Consider the following 21055-nt stretch of genomic DNA (forward strand, 5'->3'; position numbering starts at 1 on the left):
GGGATTGGTTCCTGGCTCTCAGGATCTGCCTCCTCCGGCCACGCCTCTCGCGGCCGCTTTTCCCGCCTCCGCCGGAGAGGAGCTGGGGTCCGGGTGACAGTTGACGATGGCCGGAGCTGAAGGGCCCGCTGGACGGCAGTCCGAGCTGGAGCCCGTGGTATCGCTGGTCGACGTACTCGAGGAGGACGAGGAGCTGGAGAATGAGGCGTGCGCCGTACTGGGCGGCAGCGACTCGGAGAAGTGCTCCTACTCGCAGGTGGGTGCGCGGCGGGGGCCTCGCCTCCCCTGGGCTCCCGCGGAACCTGCTCTTCCCGACCGGACTGGGACTTATTCCCGCCTGCCGCGGCCGGCTTCGCAGTGGTGGTCTGAGGCCGCGGTTCGCCGTAGGCTTCCCCATCCCGGGCCCAGCTGCCCCATTACCCCCAGCGCCGTGGCCCCTCTGCAGCTTGGGTCCAACAGGGCCCCCTCCTCCTCGATCTTCGTTTGGCCGCTCAGGATTCTCCAGGCTTTGGCCTTGGAGCAGCTGCTTTCCTTCCTCCCCCGTCTCCTCTCCGTGTGCCCCGGCTGCTTTTCACGGAACCGTCCCCGTGACCTCTCAAATCCAGACATCTTTGTCTTTACTTTTCCCATCCTAAGAGTATTTATTGGGAACCGAATGGGAGGGTCAAAACAGAGTTAAAGGAAAAAGCCCTTAATTTGAAAATCTCCCCGTGTGGGCTGGACTCCTGGACAGCTAGTTCCTCTGCAATTTAGTTTGACCAGCGGTAGCTGGTATTTTTAGCGAAAAGCAGCAGGTATCGTGTCGTTACGCAGTCTGCTCCCCATGGGAACTAGAGCAGCACTAGCACTGGCGAAGGAAGGGAGGAGAGAAAGGTCCACATGAAGAGGAAATTTGGCTTTTGGAAGACGTCATGAAGAAGGATTTGAGAGGGTGTGATATAGTGTTGGGTGACTCATCCTATATTTCGAGGTACAAAAGTGGATTGAGGTGGGTAGAAGAAAACTAAGAGATGGAAATTGGTAGCATGAAGAAGATTGTTTTCCAGAGCGGTGGAGTGGAAAACTGGGGAATGAGGAGAGAGTCTTGGGGTCTTTATGTGGTGTGGACTGAGATCATAATACCAGTTGTCATCGTTGACCAGTTTACACTGCAAAGTGGTTAGATTTTTTTTAATACACCTGGTATCCAGAGATAGTCCCAGATGTTGGCTGGTATTTTAAAACCTTTGGTCACCTCTAGAACAACTTTTTCTCTGCTTTCCTTTTTTTTTTTTTAAATCTGTACATAAACTATTTTTGGAGTGTAGTCAGCTTTATAAAATGATTTTCTTAAATTTTAATTTTATACCGTAGTGGATTATGTGACAAATTGCCTAGATTATATGTAGGGTTGAAAACAAACCAGAGGGACCTGCCACCCAGATAAAGAAATAGAACATCACTGGCATCCCCGGAACTTCCCATTGACTCCCCGAAACTCCCTCCTTTCTAGAGGAAGGTAACCATTATCAAGATTTCTAAAAGTTTTCCCCGTTTTTCTTTCAGCTTTTTATTTTGAAACATTTTAAATCTACCAACAAATTGAAAGACTATTATGAACACTTGTGTACCTCTTCCATATACTCATTTTTTAAACACTTTAGCACATTTATCTTTTTCCTCTTTTTTATAATTTACTTTTGTCCTTTGTTCTTTGCTGAACCATTTGAAAATAAGTTCCAGATATCATGATAATACAACTCGAAATACTTCAACATGCATCTCTTAAAAATTGAATTGATTAATGCATTGATTTTCTCTTTTGTGGAATCACAAGCATTTTCCAGAATTAAAGTGTGATATTACTTAACATAAACCTAACACATTCTCCTACATTTTCATGCGTCAAAATGATTAAGCAAACAAACTTATTCACAGCTGACTGAAAAAGATTAAATTACCTAGCACTAAGAAAAAAATTGTTTGAAAACAAGCACTAGTATAGTACCCATACGATGATATGAAACATGCAACAGTGCTTTGGTACTCTTGTGTAAGCTTTTTTTATTAGTTTTAGTGGTTTTTATAAGATCTTGACCACAGATAATATGATTTCAATTATTTCTCAGATCACAGTATGGTTATTAGGTAACTACGCCACACTTCATTAATTTATTTTCTATCTTTTTCTATTTTGGGGCTGTCTTTTAGGGCTCAGTAAAGAGACAAGCACTATATGCTTGTAGTACCTGCACCCCAGAGGGAGAAGAACCAGCAGGAATTTGCCTAGCTTGCAGTTATGAATGTCATGGAAGTCATAAACTATTTGAGCTGTACACAAAAAGGTAAAGACAGTCAGGGATTGGTGCTGAATATTTTTTAAATGTTTAGATTCTTTCCCAGCTGCACTTTATTTCTTAATCTTGCTTTTCCATTCAAAGTAGCTGTGTACTGGTAAAATTTATTATAATTGGTTTACGTAATTCGAGACAGTTTTTCCCAGGGGGCTTTTAAAATATAATTATGGTACAAACTCGAATCTTTCTCTGCCATTAACTTATGTGTGCCTGTGGATGTGATACAGATATTTATCTCTATGCATGTTAATTTCCAGAATTATTAAATCTTTTATTGTTATGTGCTTGAAGAAATTCTGAATTGATACATGAGCAGCATGTATCCAACTTTTTGGATTGTACCCCAACCGGGGCTACCTTTTACATCCTAGAAATGAGTTGAGAGGGAAGAGGCTATGATATGAACTTAAAGAAGTCATTAGATTTAAAAGAAAAATTAAAATTGGCTCTTCCTCTTTTGTTTCAGAAATTTTCGTTGTGATTGTGGAAATAGCAAGTTTAAAAATTTGGAATGCAAATTATTTCCTGTAAGTAAGCACTGTAACTAAATGCATCAAAAGTAGCTGAGATCGATATTTGACAAAGTGGATACAAACCAAATATTTTCCAAAAGAGAAGTTTTTATGCTTATTCTTTGCAAAGGGGCAAATTAATATTAGACTTCATTTTTTACCATGTTAGAAAACAAACATATTCAGAGCCTACAGTATACATTGAAATAAATATGAAAGGTTTTGGGGAAATGTTCTTTGAAGTAATTTAGGTTGCCTTATGTTGGTTGTGCTCATGCTCTAAGGTTTTTAAAAGAGCAATGGTATGATTAAAAACTGAATAAATAAAACTGGGTAATAATGAATGTAGGCCAGATGCACACAGGAGTTTTTCACTGCTTTTTGACTAACAAAAACTGCTTTACAATATCTTTAGTGAAATAACAGGAATGGAAGAGAAAGTCAGGGATTTTATATTGTTCAATCATAATTGCTAAAACTGTCTTGCTTTTCTCTCCTTTGAAAGTTATTTTTAGACAGTTTTCTTGACTGCTTTTTATTTTATTAATACCTCTTAGTAATCTGGAGGCTTTGGCTATTACAGCTGGGCATTAAGAAGTACTTTGAAATTCTAGGCCAATGTCAGTTAACATAGTTTATAATTAATACTTATGATTAACTTATCACTATTTTATTAAATAGGTGTATTCATTTCCCCCCAATTTCTACAAAGAAGGTACAAAAAATAATTTATCTTTTTTCCCCTTGTATCTTGGGAAAAGTATCCCTTTAATGGGAGTGAATTCTTTTTCTTTGTACTTTGAAAGTTAAAGACCAGCTTCTGGGGGAAAGATACAGAATGCAGAAATTTATTGAATATAGGAATTTCTGATGCATGAAATTATAAACTTAGATCATATTATGTATTGAAATTAATACCTTTCAGGACAAAGCAAAGATAAATTCTGGCAATAAATACAATGACAACTTTTTTGGATTGTACTGCATTTGCAAGAGACCTTATCCTGATCCTGAAGATGAGGTAAGAGAATTGGTGGTTAACACCTGGGACTGTGTCATCTCTAACTCTTCAGCCTCTTGTCATATTTGGGCCTCTATATCTATTCAGGGGGGATTTGAGGATTGTAAAATGTTTCTATATTTATCCCTCCTGATGAATCTAGGCTGGATCTATAACTGGTACAGAGCTCAACTATTCTTCTCATTCTTGCATCATAAGAATGAAATACTGGGCAGGATTTTCCCAAGACTAGGACCTTACTCCTTCCTCTCCCTCTGCCTGACTGCTCCACTCCCCCAAACATTATTTAAAAAATGGTATTTAACTTTTTGCCTCCCTGGAAGAAAAGAAATGGGATGTACAAATTGGATCCTGTTAAAAATTTCAATTAGAAGTATACAGAAAATTTAAAAAGAGTTCTTCCTCCCTCCTGTTCCTTCTTCCTCCCAGATATAACCAGTGTTAGCATTTTTGGTGTATCTATATTTTAGACCTTTTTCTGTGCACATAAATGAGTGAATGTATGTTTTAGTTTGTAGTTTCCTTTTCTTGTAACAGAAGTGAAAATTCTAAACATTCACTTCTGCAACTTGCTTTTCTCTCTTATCAGTATATCATACATATCTTCCATGTTAAACAATACAAATCTACCTCATTCTAATCGCAGCAGAGTATTCCATAATTTGACATGCCATAAGTTAGCACCTAAATGTTCTTCTATAGCACAATGGCATCGTCTATTTTTTTCAATATTATAAAGAAAGCTGCAGTGAACATCTTTATACCATAGTATAACTGAGTAAACTGCAAGGAGTTACGTAGAATGGAAACCTAGAGTTAGAATTGACGGGTCACAGGATATTTGTATTTAAAATTGTGATCATGTCTGCAAAAGGGTTCAGCCTTTAACAGTATATGATACTGGTTTCCCCCCAACATTCTGGTCATCCCTATATATTTCCAGTCTTTCAAAATTTTGCCATTCTGATAGACGAAGAACAGTATCTTTTAAAATTTTTCCTTTCCTTGATCATGGGTAAGGTTATGCATCTTTTCATGAACTTATTGGACATTTTTAATAGCCATCTCTTTGAATTGTCCTTTCACATCTGTGGCTCATTAAGATTTTATTGGGGAAGGGGAACAGGACTTTATTGGGGAACAGTGTGTACTTCCAGGACTTTTTTCCAAGTCAAGTTGTTGTCCTTTCAATCTTAGTTGTGGAGGGTGCCATTCAGCTTCAAGCTGTTGTCCTTTCAGTCCTAGTTGTGGAGGGTGCAGCTCAGCTCCAGGTCCAGTTGCCGTTGCTAGTTGCAGGGGGCGCAGCCCACCATCCCTTGCGGGAGTCGAGGAATCGAACTGGCAACCTTTGTGGTTGAGAGCCCGTGCTCCAACCAACTGAGCCATCCGGGCGGCAGCTCAGCTCAAGGTGCTGTGTTCAATCTTAGTTGCAGGGGGCGGCCCACGTTTTAATTGGGTTGGGTTTTGCTTATGCATTTACTAATCTGAAGGAGTCTTTGTATTTAGAGAAATTAGCCTCCTGCTGTCTTCCTTGCTTTCTTGTTGTCTTGGAACTGTAATTATTGAACCAAATTATTTAGAGGAGAAAATTGAAGATATCTTTGAGTTAACAGATAAAACCTTAAAACTGGGTATTTTAAGGTATGGGGTAAATTGTTATTAACACTGTTGAATCAAAAGACAGAAAATGAGGAAATTGATCAAGGCAGAAGAAAGAATAAAACTGCCACACACACGTGCGTACACCCATTTTAAGGAAAGGACAGAATAACATTGGAATGTTAATCTGTAGACAATGAAAGCTGGGAATAAAAGGAAAATCATTCTAAAAATGGTCTATGCCCTTTGTTATAATTTTCCTAGGCCAGAATTTAATTATTTATTCAAATTAGGGAAGTTGTTGCTGTTCATATTATGAAGAGATTGCAGCATTTACTTTCAGTTACTTGGCAGCGTGGTGTGATAAAAGTCCCAGTTGTCACATTCTATATTGATCAATTCATAATACCTTCTTGGGCCTGGGTTTATGTATAAAATGAGGATATATTACTTATTTATAAAGTTCTGTGAGAATCAGATATTAAATAACTGATGACAGAGCTTTGGCAGTTGCTTGCAAGTGCTTATCTCTGTAGCACCAGTTCATATAGAATGAACTCTTTGGCCCCTTGATCTGCTTTTTCCTTTTCCCCTTGGGTAGCCCCGTGGATAGCACTCTCACAGATTGGGTAGACAATCACTTAATATATAATTCTACTGTGTGCCAGAATTCTGTGTAATCATTGACATACAAACTGCTTTTCCATGTTAGATTCCAGATGAGATGATCCAGTGTGTAGTCTGTGAAGACTGGTTCCATGGAAGGGTAAGGAAAGCCTTTACCTTTTAAAGCCATTGTCTTCACAAAAGGAGACAAGATCTTTGCTTTTTAAGTTGTGTTATATTTTACATTATAGTTACTCTTCTAAAAATATACTATAAAGATATGATCAGTGTATTATTGCAATATTTGTTTATAAAATAACAAGCATTTTGGACAAGCTGGAGATCACAAGAAAAATCCTCAGTTTTCTGTACTCACAGCATCTTGGTGCCATTCCCCCCGAGAGTGGGGATTTCCAGGAGATGGTGTGCCAGGCCTGTATGAAACGCTGCTCTTTCCTATGGGCTTACGCTGCACAACTGGCAGGTAGGTGTCTCTGTGGAGCTGGTGTCTCAAAAACTTGTGCGTGTGAAATTTTTGTGTTCAGTCCAGAATTTTTAGCAACTATTTTTAATTGGACTCTGAGGTATAGAAAAAACTGTAGGATACGTTCTTTCTCCACAAGGTACTTAGAGATTGATTAGGAGACTACCAAGAACAAATTTGTACTTATAAATGGCATGATGCAGAGTATGGATGAGACTGTAATTAGGAAAAGTGAAGGAGGCAGTTTTTGAATGGACTTTGAAAGATAAATAGAACCCAAATACGTTGTTTTTTAAAATGTAAGACATGCTATCTGTTGGGGAGGAGTGGTGGGTGGTACAGTATGTTATCTAGTGTTTTTATTATACACTAAGAAATTGACCCCAAACAACTATTCAGCAATGAATGGTCTTGAGGCATTAAATATTTCATTTTTTTTGGTAATACTATATGGGTTTATGAATTTTTTTAAGTGGCAGTTACTCATACTATGCTGCTCTAGCCTCATAATTTCTTCTCTTTCTCACCTTTAGGGAACACTTCACCGTACGTACCAACCACAAGCAGCATAGCCACACCTAAGATCTCATTCTAAACTTTTGTTTTAGCTCAGAGTTCTTAAACTTGGTGCTGTCTTTCTGTTCATACTCTTCCCAGTTCTTTCTCTCTCTTTCCACTGGACCTGTATATATTTCTCATTCATTGGGTTTTCTTAATTGGGTTCCCCCCGCCCTTCATGTCCTTCCCTGTCAATAGATGGCTTCATCTCCTATTAAACTGAAATGCCATCATGCCATGAGCTCCTTATTTCTCTTCTCTCCTGCCTCTACCCATCCGTTTTGATTTCTTCCTCTCATAAAGTTAAGCTGGTTGTTTTTTCAAAACGACCCTGCTACCTGTGTTTGCAGTTCAGTTCTTCCTTCTACCTCTTCTTGAGGTATCCCATCTCTCTCTAACATCTGGGGTATTTTTCTTTCTCCTTTACATATAAAGTGCTGAAGTAGTCATTGATATTTTTAAATAAACTGTTTAATTATTTGAACTTGTTGGATTAGGCAGACATAACCTTAAAAAGTACTGATTATTTTCTTTCTCATTATTCCAGAGATTAAGGTTGACTCTCTCCTTTTCCAGATTCTGAAATATTTTTTAATCAGGCAAAGTGATTTCATTGTCTAATACGTCTGTGGATATGTGTGTACATGGGTTTTTTGTTTTTGTTTTTTTTTTCCATTGAACCCACAGTAACCAAAGTACCTGCCGAGGATGATGGCTTGGCACTGAATGTCGATGGAACAGGTGATCAGGAAGTGATCAAATCTGAAAATGGAGATCATCAAGATGGTACCCTCACAGAGGACAGTCCAGAGCCTGGAAAGGACGCTGACAAGGAAGTGAAAACAGAGCACACTAATGAACCATGTGCCAGCTCTAGTTCTGAATCTGATCTCCAGGTAACATATGAAGTAGGAGCCATAAAAGAAAGAAAACTTAAGCAAAATTAATTCTGTTAGCTCTATAGCATTGTATCCTTTGCGTAAAGAAATCCTTTTACAAAATCTAAACTATGATAGTTTAAAAAACACTTCAAAACTTAATTTTATTTCAGACAGCGTTTACAAATCAAAGTCTCAACACAGGATCACAGTCTGACTGCAAACTTCGGGAGTTTAAAGCTAAGCATTTTATAAAGAAAGACACTGCCACCTATTGGCCCCTGAACTGGCGTAGCAAGTTATGTACCTGCAAAGACTGTATGGTAAGTACCTGATCAGTGTTAGTATGTTTTGTAAACTTATGCCTAAAATAAGAACATCTGAAAAATATATTTATGAAATTGATGTTAGGAGTGTAGAGAACTTAAAAAAATTTTATATTAAGCAAATTTATGAAATAGTATTTGTAGTCTGCATGCTTATGGAAGAAATGAAGAATTTATGCATTACTTTTTATTTACTTATCTTCATTTTAGTGGGAAAAAGCAGTTCTTAGCTTTTTTATATCATAGAATTGCTTGGAAACACAAATTGCTTGAAAGTTATAGTAAGTCAGTGGTTTTTAAGTAAAGAGCTCTTAGGCCATACAACAACTGTTAGGAAGTTGGGAGATTTCTAAGAGAGAGTTGGGCAAAAAGAATAAATCACTCAAGCAACTCAGTGCTAAAAGGCTTAGGTTTTTCTGGCAGTTAGTCTAAAAAACATTCAGAACACTTTCTTCGAGTGATTCTCATGACGTTGACTTTCTGAGAATGACACACAGTTCTAATGGGGAAACTGGTTTTATTTTTTCAAGAAAATGTATGGCGACCTAGATATCCTGTTCCTGACAGATGAGTATGACACGGTCCTGGCTTATGAAAACAAGGGCAAGGTGGACCAGGCAGCCGGCAAGACAGATCCTTTAATGGACACTCTGAACAGCATGAACAGAGTCCAGCAAGTGGAACTTATTTGTGGCAAGTACTTTTGGGTGGGAAAATCCATGAAGTTCATAAAGTTACCTTCACAATTGAAAAAAAAAGTATGTGTATAGGGAGGATGACTAATACCTGTTGTTTTAATTTAATATGAAGAAAGTTTAAATTTGGAATTTATAATAGACCTCAGCTACACTCGCTTAGTTGTAATGTTGCTGGATTTTTAGTTGCTATTCCCACGGAGTCAGGGTTACGTGCCAGAGTAATTACATGCTCGAGAAACCACAACATGTGCTATTTTGATTCAGCGTAGATGTGTGAGTGAAGAATATTAGAGCATCAATTTCGTTTTTCATCCAGTGAAAAATAATTTTCATTGAGCGTTATATGTCCTCTTTTTGAGCAAAGCATTTCACCTTTTTGACACTTCTTGAGGTTGTTTCAGTGGTTCACAGGAAACCACTAGAGGAGAAAATATTCCCAAACCCTTAATTGCAGGCTTAGACATGTTTTTCCTCCAGCAGGCCCAACTTGTTTCAGTGTTTCCATCCCAACCAGTTTCTATGGGGATACCACCACCGTTGCACCCCTTTTATGGCATCAATCATTTCTATCTTTTATTTGTAACTACTGGATAATTTCCTTTTGCCTTTATTAGACGAAAAGCTTTCTGAGGATGGAGGCTGCATCTAAATCATTGTTGTTGCCCTCAACGTGCCTCATACACAGTACACTCTGTTGAGTGAGTGTATGACTTAAAACTTAATGTTTGACAAGTCCGAGGTTATTTCAAATATTAGAATTCCAGAGAGATAGGAAACCCTTTTTAAAAATTCTTAGCTTATCTTTTTGGGAGTGAGGATATCTCTGGCTTTTTTTTTTTTTTAAGATTTTTTTTTTTTATTGGGGAAGGGGTACAGGACTTTATTGGGGAACAGTGTGTACTTCTAGGACTTTTTTCCATGTCAAGTTGTTGTCCTTTCAATCTTAGTTGTGGAGGGTGCCGTTCAGCTTCAAGTTGTTGTCCTTTCAGTCTTAATTTTGGAGGGCACAGCTCAGCTCCAGGTCCAGTTGCTGTTTTCTAGTTGCAGGGGTCACAGCCCACCATCCCTTGTGGGAGTCGAACCGGCAACCTTGTGGTTGAGAGGACGCGCTCCAACGAACTGAGCCGTCCGGGAGGCAGCTCAGCTCAAGGTGCCGTGTAGGGGGCAGAGCCCACCATCCCTTGCGGAAGTCGAGGAATTGAACTGGCAACCTTGTGGTTGAGAGTCCACTAGCCCATGTGGGAATCGAACCGGCAGCCTTCGGAGTTAGGAGCATGGAGCTTTAACCACCTGAGCCACCGGGCCGGCCCTCTCTGGCTTTTGAGGTTTTCTTTTTTAACGAAAAAGTGTTCCAGATATCAAAATGAAGGAATTTTGGAGAAGTTGGGAACAAATTTCTATGCAGTTTCACTTAAAGAAAAATGTAAACTAGTAATATACTCAAATGTCTGTGGTAAAAGCAATTTTTTTTTCCTAAAAGCAAATGGCGTAAGTCCTTTTTGTTGATTTTTTGATTTAGAATATAATGACTTGAAGACTGAACTTAAAGACTATCTCAAGAGATTTGCTGATGAAGGCACGGTATGTTGAGTTAAAGAATTTTAATCATAGTCCTGTATGTTTTAAATAAACTGTTTATTTTCTTTGATGGGAGAAATGACTGTGCATCTTAAACTGGATCCTTGAAAGTTTAGTGCAGGCAGAGCTAAGGGAAGTCAGTAAGCGATGGTGAAACACCAACGGACTAGCCTCATTGGAGTCCTTCCCAAGCCTGGGCCAGAGGGACGAAGCAGTCAGTCACACAGGATCTGGAGGGAGTACGTGTCGCTTAGGAGAAGCCGTTGGATTGCCATACCATTCTACCGATCCTGACCTTCAAGCAGGGATCCTTGGAGGAGGAAGGAAAACTGACCAGGCAGGAAAAAATTAAAGCCAGGCCCCATTTTGGGGATTCTGCATTCTATAGTTTAGGATAAAAGAACTTTATAATTGGGGGCTAAAGCAGTTCTCTTGCTAGCAAGAAAATCTATATACCTTAAAGGGGAGACACTGACTCTACAGTTTATAATGTTTTAAAATAGTCTTCCAGATGAATTTACAAATACTTCGTAACCCTTTACTATTCATACTTTTGTGATGAATTTCTTTCTAAAATAGTTCTCTATCAGGGATGTAAAGTGCAACATAAGGAATATAGTTGATAATACTGAAATAACTATGGATAGTGCCAGGTGGGTACTGATAGGGAGATCACTTTGTAAATTATATAAATGTCTAACCACTATGCTGTACACCTGAAACTAGTATAAACTTATATGAATGTCAACTGTAATTGAGGAATAAAAAAATATTCATGATAAATACTAAACATATTACAATATAGAAGAATGTTCATGATAGAACACTAATTGAAAAAAAATAAAATTCTATCTTGCGAAGGCAGACATAAAATTTAACTTTTCTTTTCATGGTCTAAGTTTGTCCTTGTGGACAGTAAATGTTTTGCTCTGCTGTAGCCAGACATACAAATCTAACTAGACAGGGGTCTGCCGGATACCCAGGAAGTGCTTGTGAGACTAGCTTTCTTGGGAGAAGTCTCTGCCAGCCTACTTCAGGCCATTTGCTCCTTTCTCATAAATGTGAGAAGAACTTGCAGCGGCCTGGATTTCTGGACAGGGTCACAGTGCTGCCCTTCTACAAAATGAATTGTGACGTCAGAAGTGAAGAGCCTTCTCTTAAATGGCTTTCTCATCTTTTAGGGAATGGTTTTCACTGTCAGTGTGAACGTCTTCCTGTTTCCCAGCATTATCATCCTAGAGTTATTCTTATTTCTATTGCAGAGGCTATCCTCTGGTTAATGTAGACTCACATTTGAGAGTTTTATTCAAAGCCTTCACATTTTTCTGCAACAAACCGTTTCCCCGAAAATAAGACCTAGCCAGCAATCAGCTCTAATGCGTCTTTTGGAGCATAAATTAATGTAAGACCGGTATTATGTTAGATAAGAACCAGTCTTATAGGAAAATGAGACCGGGTCTTATATTAATGTTTGCTCCAAAAGGCGCATTAGAGCTGATTGTCCGGCTGGGTCTTATTTTCGGGGAAACACGGTAGCATCTTTGTTATCACTAGAGTCACTTTATGAATCTTCATGAGAGAATTTTGTAATCTGACGTGATGATTTAAAAGGACAGAAAATATGATTTTTACATTATTTGTTCCATGACATTACTAACTAGATCTTTACCACACACACACACACACACACACACACACACACCTTAAGTTGCCATAAGACTTAATCTGCTGTGCTTGTATTTGTCCACAGAAGATAATGCTAGCAAGTTCTAGACATTCTTAGATGATTGACCGCCTCTATTTAATGTTTGTGTCCGACTATTAAAAAACACTCAGAAACTAAATTTTCAGAGATAAACCGATCAGATGATTTATTATTGAGCCCAAGTATTTATTATTCTCTAACATTTCTACTCTGCATGTTGGCTGTGACCATTTGAGGACATCTAGAAACTAAAAATTACATGCTGCAATTTGTGTGCTTTTAGGTCTCTTCCCACAGTATCCTTGCAGGAGAAATGTTTGTCTTTTATTGCTTTTCAGTGTTTCATGTTTGTGACCCAAGGTCAGGAAAGATCCTTCATATTGGAACTTCCAGGCATCTTTTAAGTGTAAACTTCCAAGCCACTTAGCCCAGTACATCAGCGCTTTGAGCTGCAGCTGTCTTGGAGTACGTTAGCCATCTAGATCTTGAATCTGTTAGGGGTTCTAGTTCCTCACTGGTTGACCAGCATTTTTCCTCTTGGTGCTTATGAAACTGATGTATCAGCTACTGGTCTGTGGTAGAGTACTGAGAAAATATTCTTTTATTTAGAGGATTAATAAGTATCTTACCCCAAGAAAGTTCTTCAAGTAAGCACTGCCATTTGTATATGTTAGCAGCACTTAACCATGGGGAGTGAGAGAGGAAGGTTTTCATTTTATACACCAGTAATTTTCCTCTTTCTTCTCTTTATCTCTTTCTCACATACATTCACTACTTCCTTTTTCTCTCTTTCCCTCCTTCTCCCTGTCCTGCCTTCATTTCTTCATAACAATAAGCACATGTTACCTTTATAATTAAATTGTAAATTAACAAACCTGTCTCTTGTGATGGCCATTAGCTTTAGATCAGATCAACTGGCAAGACTCAGTCTTGGGCTGAACAGGGACTCCTTCTAGGCGGTCCCAGTTTACTTTTAGCCATATGCTCCCCTTGTCTTATTTTCTTATTTTTAATATTTTATTTTGCTTATATCATAAACACCTTTGTATGATGCGCCAATCCTTTTCCCAAAAATTAGATCAATTTTTCATTTTTATTGCATAAAATGGATATCCATTTACTAAGAGTAGTACAGTGGTACGTCGGTTTTCGAATGTAATCCGTTCCGGAAGACCATTCGAGTTCTGAAATGGTTGAAAACCAAGCACGGTTTCCCCATAGAAAGTAATGCAAAATGGATTAATCCATTCCAAACCTTTAAAATCAACCCCTAAAACTGCAAATTTAGCATGAATTTTACTATCTAATGATACCATAGATCCATAAAATTTACGGTGTTCGTGAACACCTCAGCGGAGACATTCGAAAACCAAGGTACCACTGTATTTCTATATGGTTTTTGCCAATTTTCTGTTTATATAAAAATATCTTTAAATTTGGACTCTCAAAGAGGGGAATGTTTTTTGGTTTCTTTTTTTCAGTAAAGAAGAAAGCCCAAATCTCAAAACACTGTATTTTGTGGGTGCTTATGCAGAGCTGAGGACATTCCCAAGTCAGCTGTGGTGAAGAAAGAGAGCAGGGGTCTAGGAGACCCTTAGAGTTCTCTGTTTTTATGCTGCTCTGTCACTTTTCTTTTCGCTTCTATTTATTGAGAACTTATTATGTGCCAGGCAGTGTTCTACAGGCATTTTATTTCATCTCTTCAAAAGCATAAAAAGTGCTGCTTTTATCTCATTTTGCATGAGGAAACCAAGGGAGCTGGTGGACTCTACTACGCTTGGCACCATATGCTTTTCTGCCTAGCAGTGTGACCCTGAACAGGCCAGTGTCTGAGCCTGGATGAGCTCTCTGTAACAGGGAGCTAGTATAATTAATTACACATTAAAACAATTCTCATCAGCAGTATTGTTTGACTTGTGTTAACTACAGGTTACCGCTATTCTGTAATGTAGTCCCCTTTCCTAATCTTTGCTTTTCATCATTAGGTTGTTAAGAGAGAGGACATCCAGCAGTTCTTTGAAGAATTTCAGTCAAGAAAGAGAAGAAGAGTGGATGGGATGCAGTATTATTGCAGCTAGAGTGGAGGACGGCGCCTTCTCACCCAGGCCAATGAAAATGCCACCTCCTGTTCCAGGAATAAAGGAGGCATATTTCACATTTGGTTCTCTTCCCGTCCTCTCTGTGGAGAGGCCCCTCTTCCGGCCTCCAGCTTCCTTTACTCTCCTTAACTACAGCAGCCACAATATTTGTGCTGATTTCACAACCAGCATTCTTCTTTCTGACTCAGCTAAAAGCAACTCATTCCACAGAATACAGCCCCGATCCCACCCCTAGTCTATCCAGGGTTATCTGCTTATACGTTTTAAGAAGTTTGGTTTGGTTTTGAGAAAGTAGTTTCTTTTCTAATGATTTGCTCTTTAAGTTCCGAAGGTGTCTGCTCTGCCACAGAGCTGTTGTCTTCCAGGACCTGCTTTGGGGGCGTCACGGAAGCTCTCTTCCTGTCAGCTTGACCCGCTATAGGTCCCCTCAGCCCTGGGACCATGGTGCCTTGGGTCAAAGCTTCCTCAAGCCTGGTCACCTTCTCCCAAATCCCTGCTTTCTGAGGTTCGGTTGTGGCATACAAGGGATCTCGGAACTCGTTTTCCTTTGGGCCGAACCTCTGGAGTCGCCGGGACCGATGTTTGAGGAAGCGAACCTTTGTTAGGAATTTTACTAACCAATTTAAAGTGAAAATTTCACTCACAATTCTGCTGGCACTAGAATATTAGTATTTCAGAACTGTGGTGCTCACAGGGCTTCCTGGAGAGAATGTGCCAGTCTACTTAGTCCCTCTTCTGCTGCCTAGAAAACAGACCGGATACTTCCCTGTGAGATCTCAGTGGTTTACAGAGTCCTCTGGGTGTCTTTGTATTATCAGGGATATTCATAAGCATATATTAAAAACGGACCTATTTTGATATTGTTCTGTTAGGAAAATGTTACTAGAACCCCAATAAATTATTTTTCCCCCCTTAAATTGTTCTGGAGAAAAAAGATACTGACTTGGCTTACTCATAGTGAGCAGGGCAGTGAGTGTCCTGTCGGGGAGAGGCAGACTTGTGTGAAGAGATTCCAAACAAGGCCCGAGGCTGCGCCAGTGAGCTTTATGTATATAAGCGGTAATGCCCATAGCTGGTTCCCTAATGACTGACAGCTTTTGAAGAACTCCATGGAATGTTGTATAAAACCCCGTATTTGAGGGGAAGTCCTTTCAGTTGGTTAGAACTTTCTTTCAAGTTCCTCAGTCTACGTGGAAAACACCTTTTGATAAACAGAGCCCTCAGTTGCTATCTCCTTCTGGAGGAATGAGGTCTGTCCTGACAATGGATGACATACTGAGGTATGTGACTACAAGCATTTGAGGCGTTGGGGCCACAAGTGTATACTAATGTTCCTTTGTGTGTTGAGCAGTCACTTACACGGGTGCCCACTGATTGCTGGGTGAGATGAACTCAGTCTACAGGAAGTCCAGGCCTCAAATGGTCCCACGTTTTCTGCATCACGCCTCCCAATGCAGACAGACCCTCATGAAGAGTGAGTGATGTGTGGAGCTGGAAGGTCTCATGGCCACAGGAGATGCTTATGTGCCCTGAGCTGGCCTTGTAGAAAAAGGGTAAACAGGCTAGATGGGAAAGCTTGGCATCTTTGAGATTTTGAGACTTTCCAGTTCCCGGCTTGGGAACTCTTCCAAGTCGGGATTTTTACCCCAGCTCTGCGAGGCTGTACTAGTAGTGTACTGCTGTGGTCTGCAAGTTCATCTTCTCAAATGTTTGAATACCAGAAAGTTCCTTCCTTGTGACAGGTCAGGCCACGTGTCAGGGGATGCATTACAGCACATTAGTACACGTCACCCAGTACTGAAGGGCTTGTTGTATGAAAGGCACTATTCCTTCTTTTCCATTAACCAGAAAACCTCCTTTTTTACCTGTTGTTCACAACTGGGTTTCTTACTGACTGTATTGGGCCATCTCTTCTTGTAGAGACTGACTTTGGCTAACATATGGCAGTTCATATTAATGCATGTTTTATGCAAAAGAATATATTAGTTGCTTTTAAGGAATTCTGGCATTGTATGTGCATTTTTGTAGACTTGTTACTGGACTTATAATTACATACTAAATTCCAATCAGGTTTCTGTAAAATTAAATAAAAGCGATTCAGAATAGTGGCTTTTCGGATTATTTAGTCTATTTAAAATGTACACAGCCCCCCTTTGCAGGTTATAAGTGAATGAGGGTGAGTACACTCCGGCAGCTGTCCCTGCCCTGGGGGACTGGTTCGTTTCTCCTGCTGTTACAGATGTGGCCCGATCGGAGGTCATGCCAGCAGAGCTCCCTCACTCCCCTGGCTTTACAACACCTCCTGGGGGGGGAGGGTCCATATCTTTGTTGGGACCTAGATGAACAATAGAAGAAAGAAATGGACTTGGGTTGTGAGCAGTCAGTTTGTTCAGGCACTGCTGTGTGCAGGAGAGGGCTGGGCGCTCACAGTCTAAGGAACAGGTGAGGTCCCCCTGCATGCTAGCCATTATTTCAAAAGTACATGTGAAAACAAACCCAAAAGCCAAGGCAGAGCCCCATCTTTGGCCTCTCAGCAGCTCTTGCTTCCTTGGAAATCATTCAATTTGTTAAGCTTAGGTGAGTGAAGTGCTTGCTGCAGCCCTGGAGCTGCTCGTATACCTCAAAACTCACAATGATGTCACCAATGCCAAGAGAACTGCAGTTCTCCCGGCACCCCGAAAGGACCCTGTGGAGCAGAAGAAACAGAACAATCCAAGTGATCGCGGATCTTGGCAGTGGCCTGGTTCAGCTCCCTGTGAAGATGGGTGTGTTCCAGGGAACGTGGGAAGTTCACGACACCAACCCAGCAGAGCTCCCAGGAGCCAGTGAGGCTGCCTCTGGTCTAGATGCAAGCCTTGGTCTGCGGGGCGCCACATTTGGCACCTGTCTCCCTGAACCGCTGGGCATTAGCTAGATTTGTGTTCCACATGTAAACCAGACTCCCTCAGTGTGAAGGGACCTGAGACATCACCCAGCCTCACCTCCTCTCAGGGCAGAAGTCCCTCCCTCACAGGGGAGCTGTGCTGATGTTGGCCATTTGGCTTCCATGCCCCTTGCTCGTGGTGACTCAATTTTTAGTTAGCTCTCTGCCCCTCCACTTCCCTGCCATGTGATTTGAGGGCTCTGGCCACACACCTCTCCCAGCTGTGGGCATAAATCTTGTGGGCAGGGGAGCCAGGCCTAGGAGGAAGCCAACAGGGGCAAAGAGGAGGGAAAGAAAGCAGGTCTTTGGTGACTCGGGCATGGAGCCACGGGAGTAAGCCTCGCCTGAACCTTGTGCAGCCAGCACTTTCCTGAAACGTCTATGATTCTCTAGCTTCTGCTTCCGAATACTTCTAGTGACAGAGTGCTCACCCCCTCACACGGCACTCACCCCCAAGTCTTTCAGTATTGGTGTCCTTTTCTCTGGAAAAAGCCAACACTTCCTATGGACTTCCATTGGGCTCCCATCCAAAGCTCTGCTCTGGTCTCCCTGTGACTCTGGAGGTGTAGGGGCTGCTCCTGGGGCTGTCGAGCACTTGCTCAGCAGCTGGGCCTTGCCTCTCCCCACCTGGAGACTCCCATCGGGTTTCTCCTCAGCCATCTTTCCTCCTGCCTGGGGTTGACGGCTGGTGCTGTTTTCCTCATCCACTTCCCAACCCTGGCTTCCCTCTCGAGCCTCTGCCTCAGGCCCCACAGCTCCTAGATGCAGCTGACCTGTAGTTCCATGAGCCGAATTGGCAAGTTCTACAACTGTATCAGGATTCTCCAGAGGAACAGAACCAATAGGATATATGAATATGAAACAAGGAACTGACTCACGTGGTTATGGAGGCTGAGAAGTCCCACGGTCTGCTATCTGCAAGCTGGAGACCCAGGGAAGACAGTGGTGTACAGCCAGTACACGCCAAAAGCCAAAAGGCCCCGAGAACCAGAGAAGCTGATGATAGTCTCAGCCTAGAGCAGGAGAGGACCAATGTCCCAGCTCAGTCGGGCAGAGAGAACGCTCCCTTCCTCAGCCTTTTTGTTCAAGCCCTCAACTGATTGGACAAGGCCCACCACACTGGGGAGGGTGAACTTCTCTATTCAGTCCAATTCAAATGTTAATCTTACCCAGAAACACTCTCCTAGACATACCCAGCAAATAGCCGGGTACCCCATGGGCTAGTCAATTTGACACATGAAATTAACCATCACAACAATCAACCCATTTATTTCGTCTCATTCCACCAGCAGCTGTGTTTGTGGAACAAGGTAGGCCCCGTATCCTGGGCGCCCTCTCCCTGGGAAGAACAGTAACCTGTGCTCTGCCTGTTGTTCCATTCTCTCTTGATCCAGGTGCAGCTCAGACAGTTTGCATTGTAAGACGCCAGCTGAAGGACCCAAGTGGTGGGGTGACAATGTCAGTCACCCCCCCCCCATGTGGGGGAAGGGGTGTCTCAGCTCCATCAGGAAAGCTCACCTGGGTGAGCAGGCTTGGAGCATAAATAAAATGGGGTAGCAACCGGGGAAAACAGGAGTTGCTTTAGAATGACTGGGAACCTTCTCTAGTTTATTCACAAGCTGCAGTCAGGTCACTGATTTCATTCCCCAGGTTCTCTTCTTTGTCCATTGGCCAAACACTGCTGCCTGAGGCTCTCCTGCTTTTTCCTGACTGGCGTCCCCTCCCCGCTCAGTGACCTCTTAATGACGGACGGAAAGACCTAAGACATTGTGGGTGGCTAATACTCAAATCACGATTTCACTTTGTAATAGCATACATTAATATCTGTGAGTTTATTTGCTTACATATCTGTCCTCTCCACTAAACCATAAATTCTGTGAGGTCGGGGACTCTTTCCAGCTCATTATGAAAGTGCTGGACGCTGGCCCAATACCTGCCACATGACGGGGGCTCCACCGTTAAACACACGGATGGGGTGCTCACCCATGAATCCAGCGGTTTGCTGAGCACAGCCACAAGCTGCAATCTTCTGTGTATATGACCTCATTTTATCCACCCTCAACGACCCTCAGAATGTTACTGTCCATCCCCATTTTGCAGATATGGAAATGGAGGCTCCAAGAAGCTGCGGTCCCACAGCTAGTCTGCGGTGACTCCGGGGATTAAATGCTCGCCCGCCTGGTCCCAGGCCCTGTTGTTTTATTCCACCAACCTGGCCTCACTCAAGTGGGGCACTTGTGAGTAGTTAAGACTGGCTCAGAAATGACGGAAGATGCTGATGGCTTTTGCCTCAATCACAGGATGTCATATTTTGCCCCAGGGTAAGAGGGATGTTGACTCTCTTCTTGGATTTGTTTTGGTAAATGAGCTTAGACCTACATGGCAGAATTGGACCCTTACAGCATGTAAGCCAGTCCAGGGAGGGTTTTCTAACCCTTCCCAGAAACACGAAGCCAGCTCAGCCGCCCCAGAGCCCTCTTTGCCTTGCCCAGTGGTCCTTACTTCCATCACCTGCACTTTGAAGGTCCTCTTCACACGGAACTCCTCCCAGTCCTGGGACCAGTTAGACCCCCAGCCTTACCTCTGGAATTATTCAATGTCTTTTCTTCCTTGAGACGCTGAGCTTGTTATGGGTGGAACAGTGACTGTCTTGTTCATTACTGTCACCTCAGGACCTAGCAGGGTCTGGAAGGTAGAAGTTGCTTATTTGATGAATCAATGTTTGCTGAACAAATGAATGCCACACTTGTACCGACCTCCAGCCCCCACACAATTTGTGTCCCCTGCCCGGGCCACCATACTTTCTGGTGCGCAGTACAACACCGTGGTTGAGAACCTGAGCTCTGGAGCCAGACTGCCTGGGTTTGAGCCCAGGCTGTGCTAACTTATTAGCTGTGTGACCTTAGACAAGTTACTCGGTATCTCTGTGCTTGTTTTCTCATTTGTAAAATGCCACTAAAAATAGTATGTCATTCACGGGTTAAAGAAAATACATGTAGTACCTAATTCATTGATTGAAGAAATAAAAAGTGCTTAGCACGGAAACCAGCATATTTCTCCCATTCATTCCTGGGTCCGGTCAGGCCAGCCTTCCCCTTAGCCATTACCTCCTACTGCTCTGTACCATTCTGTTTCTCGGACAAAAGTCATTTCCACCTATAGTTTCAAGTTTCTGAGAATAGGGATCCTGTCTGCTTTGTCTGCTGCTCCATATTCGCAGACTCTGGGAAGGGTGGACTCAAATACTCCTAATGCGCTGAGGAGAAACTAGGCATCAGTGGGAAAGCTGGCCTGAACTCACTTTTCCAGGGGTAATCCACAAGTGGAGACATGAAAATGGACTTACTCAATTTTTCTTAGATTAAGAAGCTCACTCACAAAAACCTTCGGTTTTATGTTGAAACTCCACAGTTAAGCTTAAGTGGTTACAAAATATAAAGAGAGAATTGCCTTAGAGAGGCATGAAGGGTGAAATGCTAGGGCGGAACCTATTAGTGAAATAATTAAAATAAAAGCTATTTTACAGTAATTAAAAAATGGAAGTTAGAGAACTTTCTCTTTTGCATGTTTTTTTAGAAACCTAGACTCTAGAGCATGACTTCATTCCTCTTTCAATTTGATAAATGTTCACAAGTCTGAGTTTGAAAGAGAATAAAAGCTCAGAATGTAAGCCAGGTCTCCAACACCTGGAGGCCCGTGAATCTCGGGATATACCTAGGTCTCTGAGCACAT

General features: G+C 41.7%; 1 protein-coding gene across 1 annotated transcript; it reads left to right on the forward strand.

Moving 5' to 3' along the window:
- The first annotated feature begins 36 nt into the window (after positions 1-36).
- Positions 37-16505, forward strand: UBR7 (ubiquitin protein ligase E3 component n-recognin 7). Its single transcript, XM_019745405.3, has 11 exons — positions 37-256; positions 2191-2324; positions 2803-2863; positions 3774-3869; positions 6181-6234; positions 6453-6558; positions 7804-8012; positions 8168-8317; positions 8851-9013; positions 10538-10599; positions 14287-16505. The coding sequence occupies exons 1-11, from the start codon at positions 107-109 to the stop codon at positions 14377-14379; spliced, it is 1278 nt and encodes a 425-aa protein (XP_019600964.2). The 5' UTR covers positions 37-106; the 3' UTR covers positions 14380-16505.
- Positions 16506-21055: the final 4550 nt, after the last annotated feature.

The sequence above is a fragment of the Rhinolophus sinicus genome, chromosome 3 (genome assembly GCF_057876585.1).
Source record: "Rhinolophus sinicus isolate RSI-liver-muscle chromosome 3, RSI-T2T, whole genome shotgun sequence".
NCBI lineage: Eukaryota > Metazoa > Chordata > Mammalia > Chiroptera > Rhinolophidae > Rhinolophus > Rhinolophus sinicus.

What these genes read in the sequence shown, in the direction of transcription:
- UBR7 (XM_019745405.3), top strand. Translation starts at nt 107, where the DNA reads ATGGCCGGAGCTGAAGGGCCCGCTGGACGGCAGTCCGAGCTGGAGCCC. An exon ending in TTTGAGCTGTACACAAAAAG is followed by an intron (nt 2,325 to 2,802) that starts GTAAAGACAGTC and finishes CTTTTGTTTCAG; the next exon opens with AAATTTTCGTTGTGATTGTG. An exon ending in AAGACTGGTTCCATGGAAGG is followed by an intron (nt 6,235 to 6,452) that starts GTAAGGAAAGCC and finishes CTGTACTCACAG; the next exon opens with CATCTTGGTGCCATTCCCCC.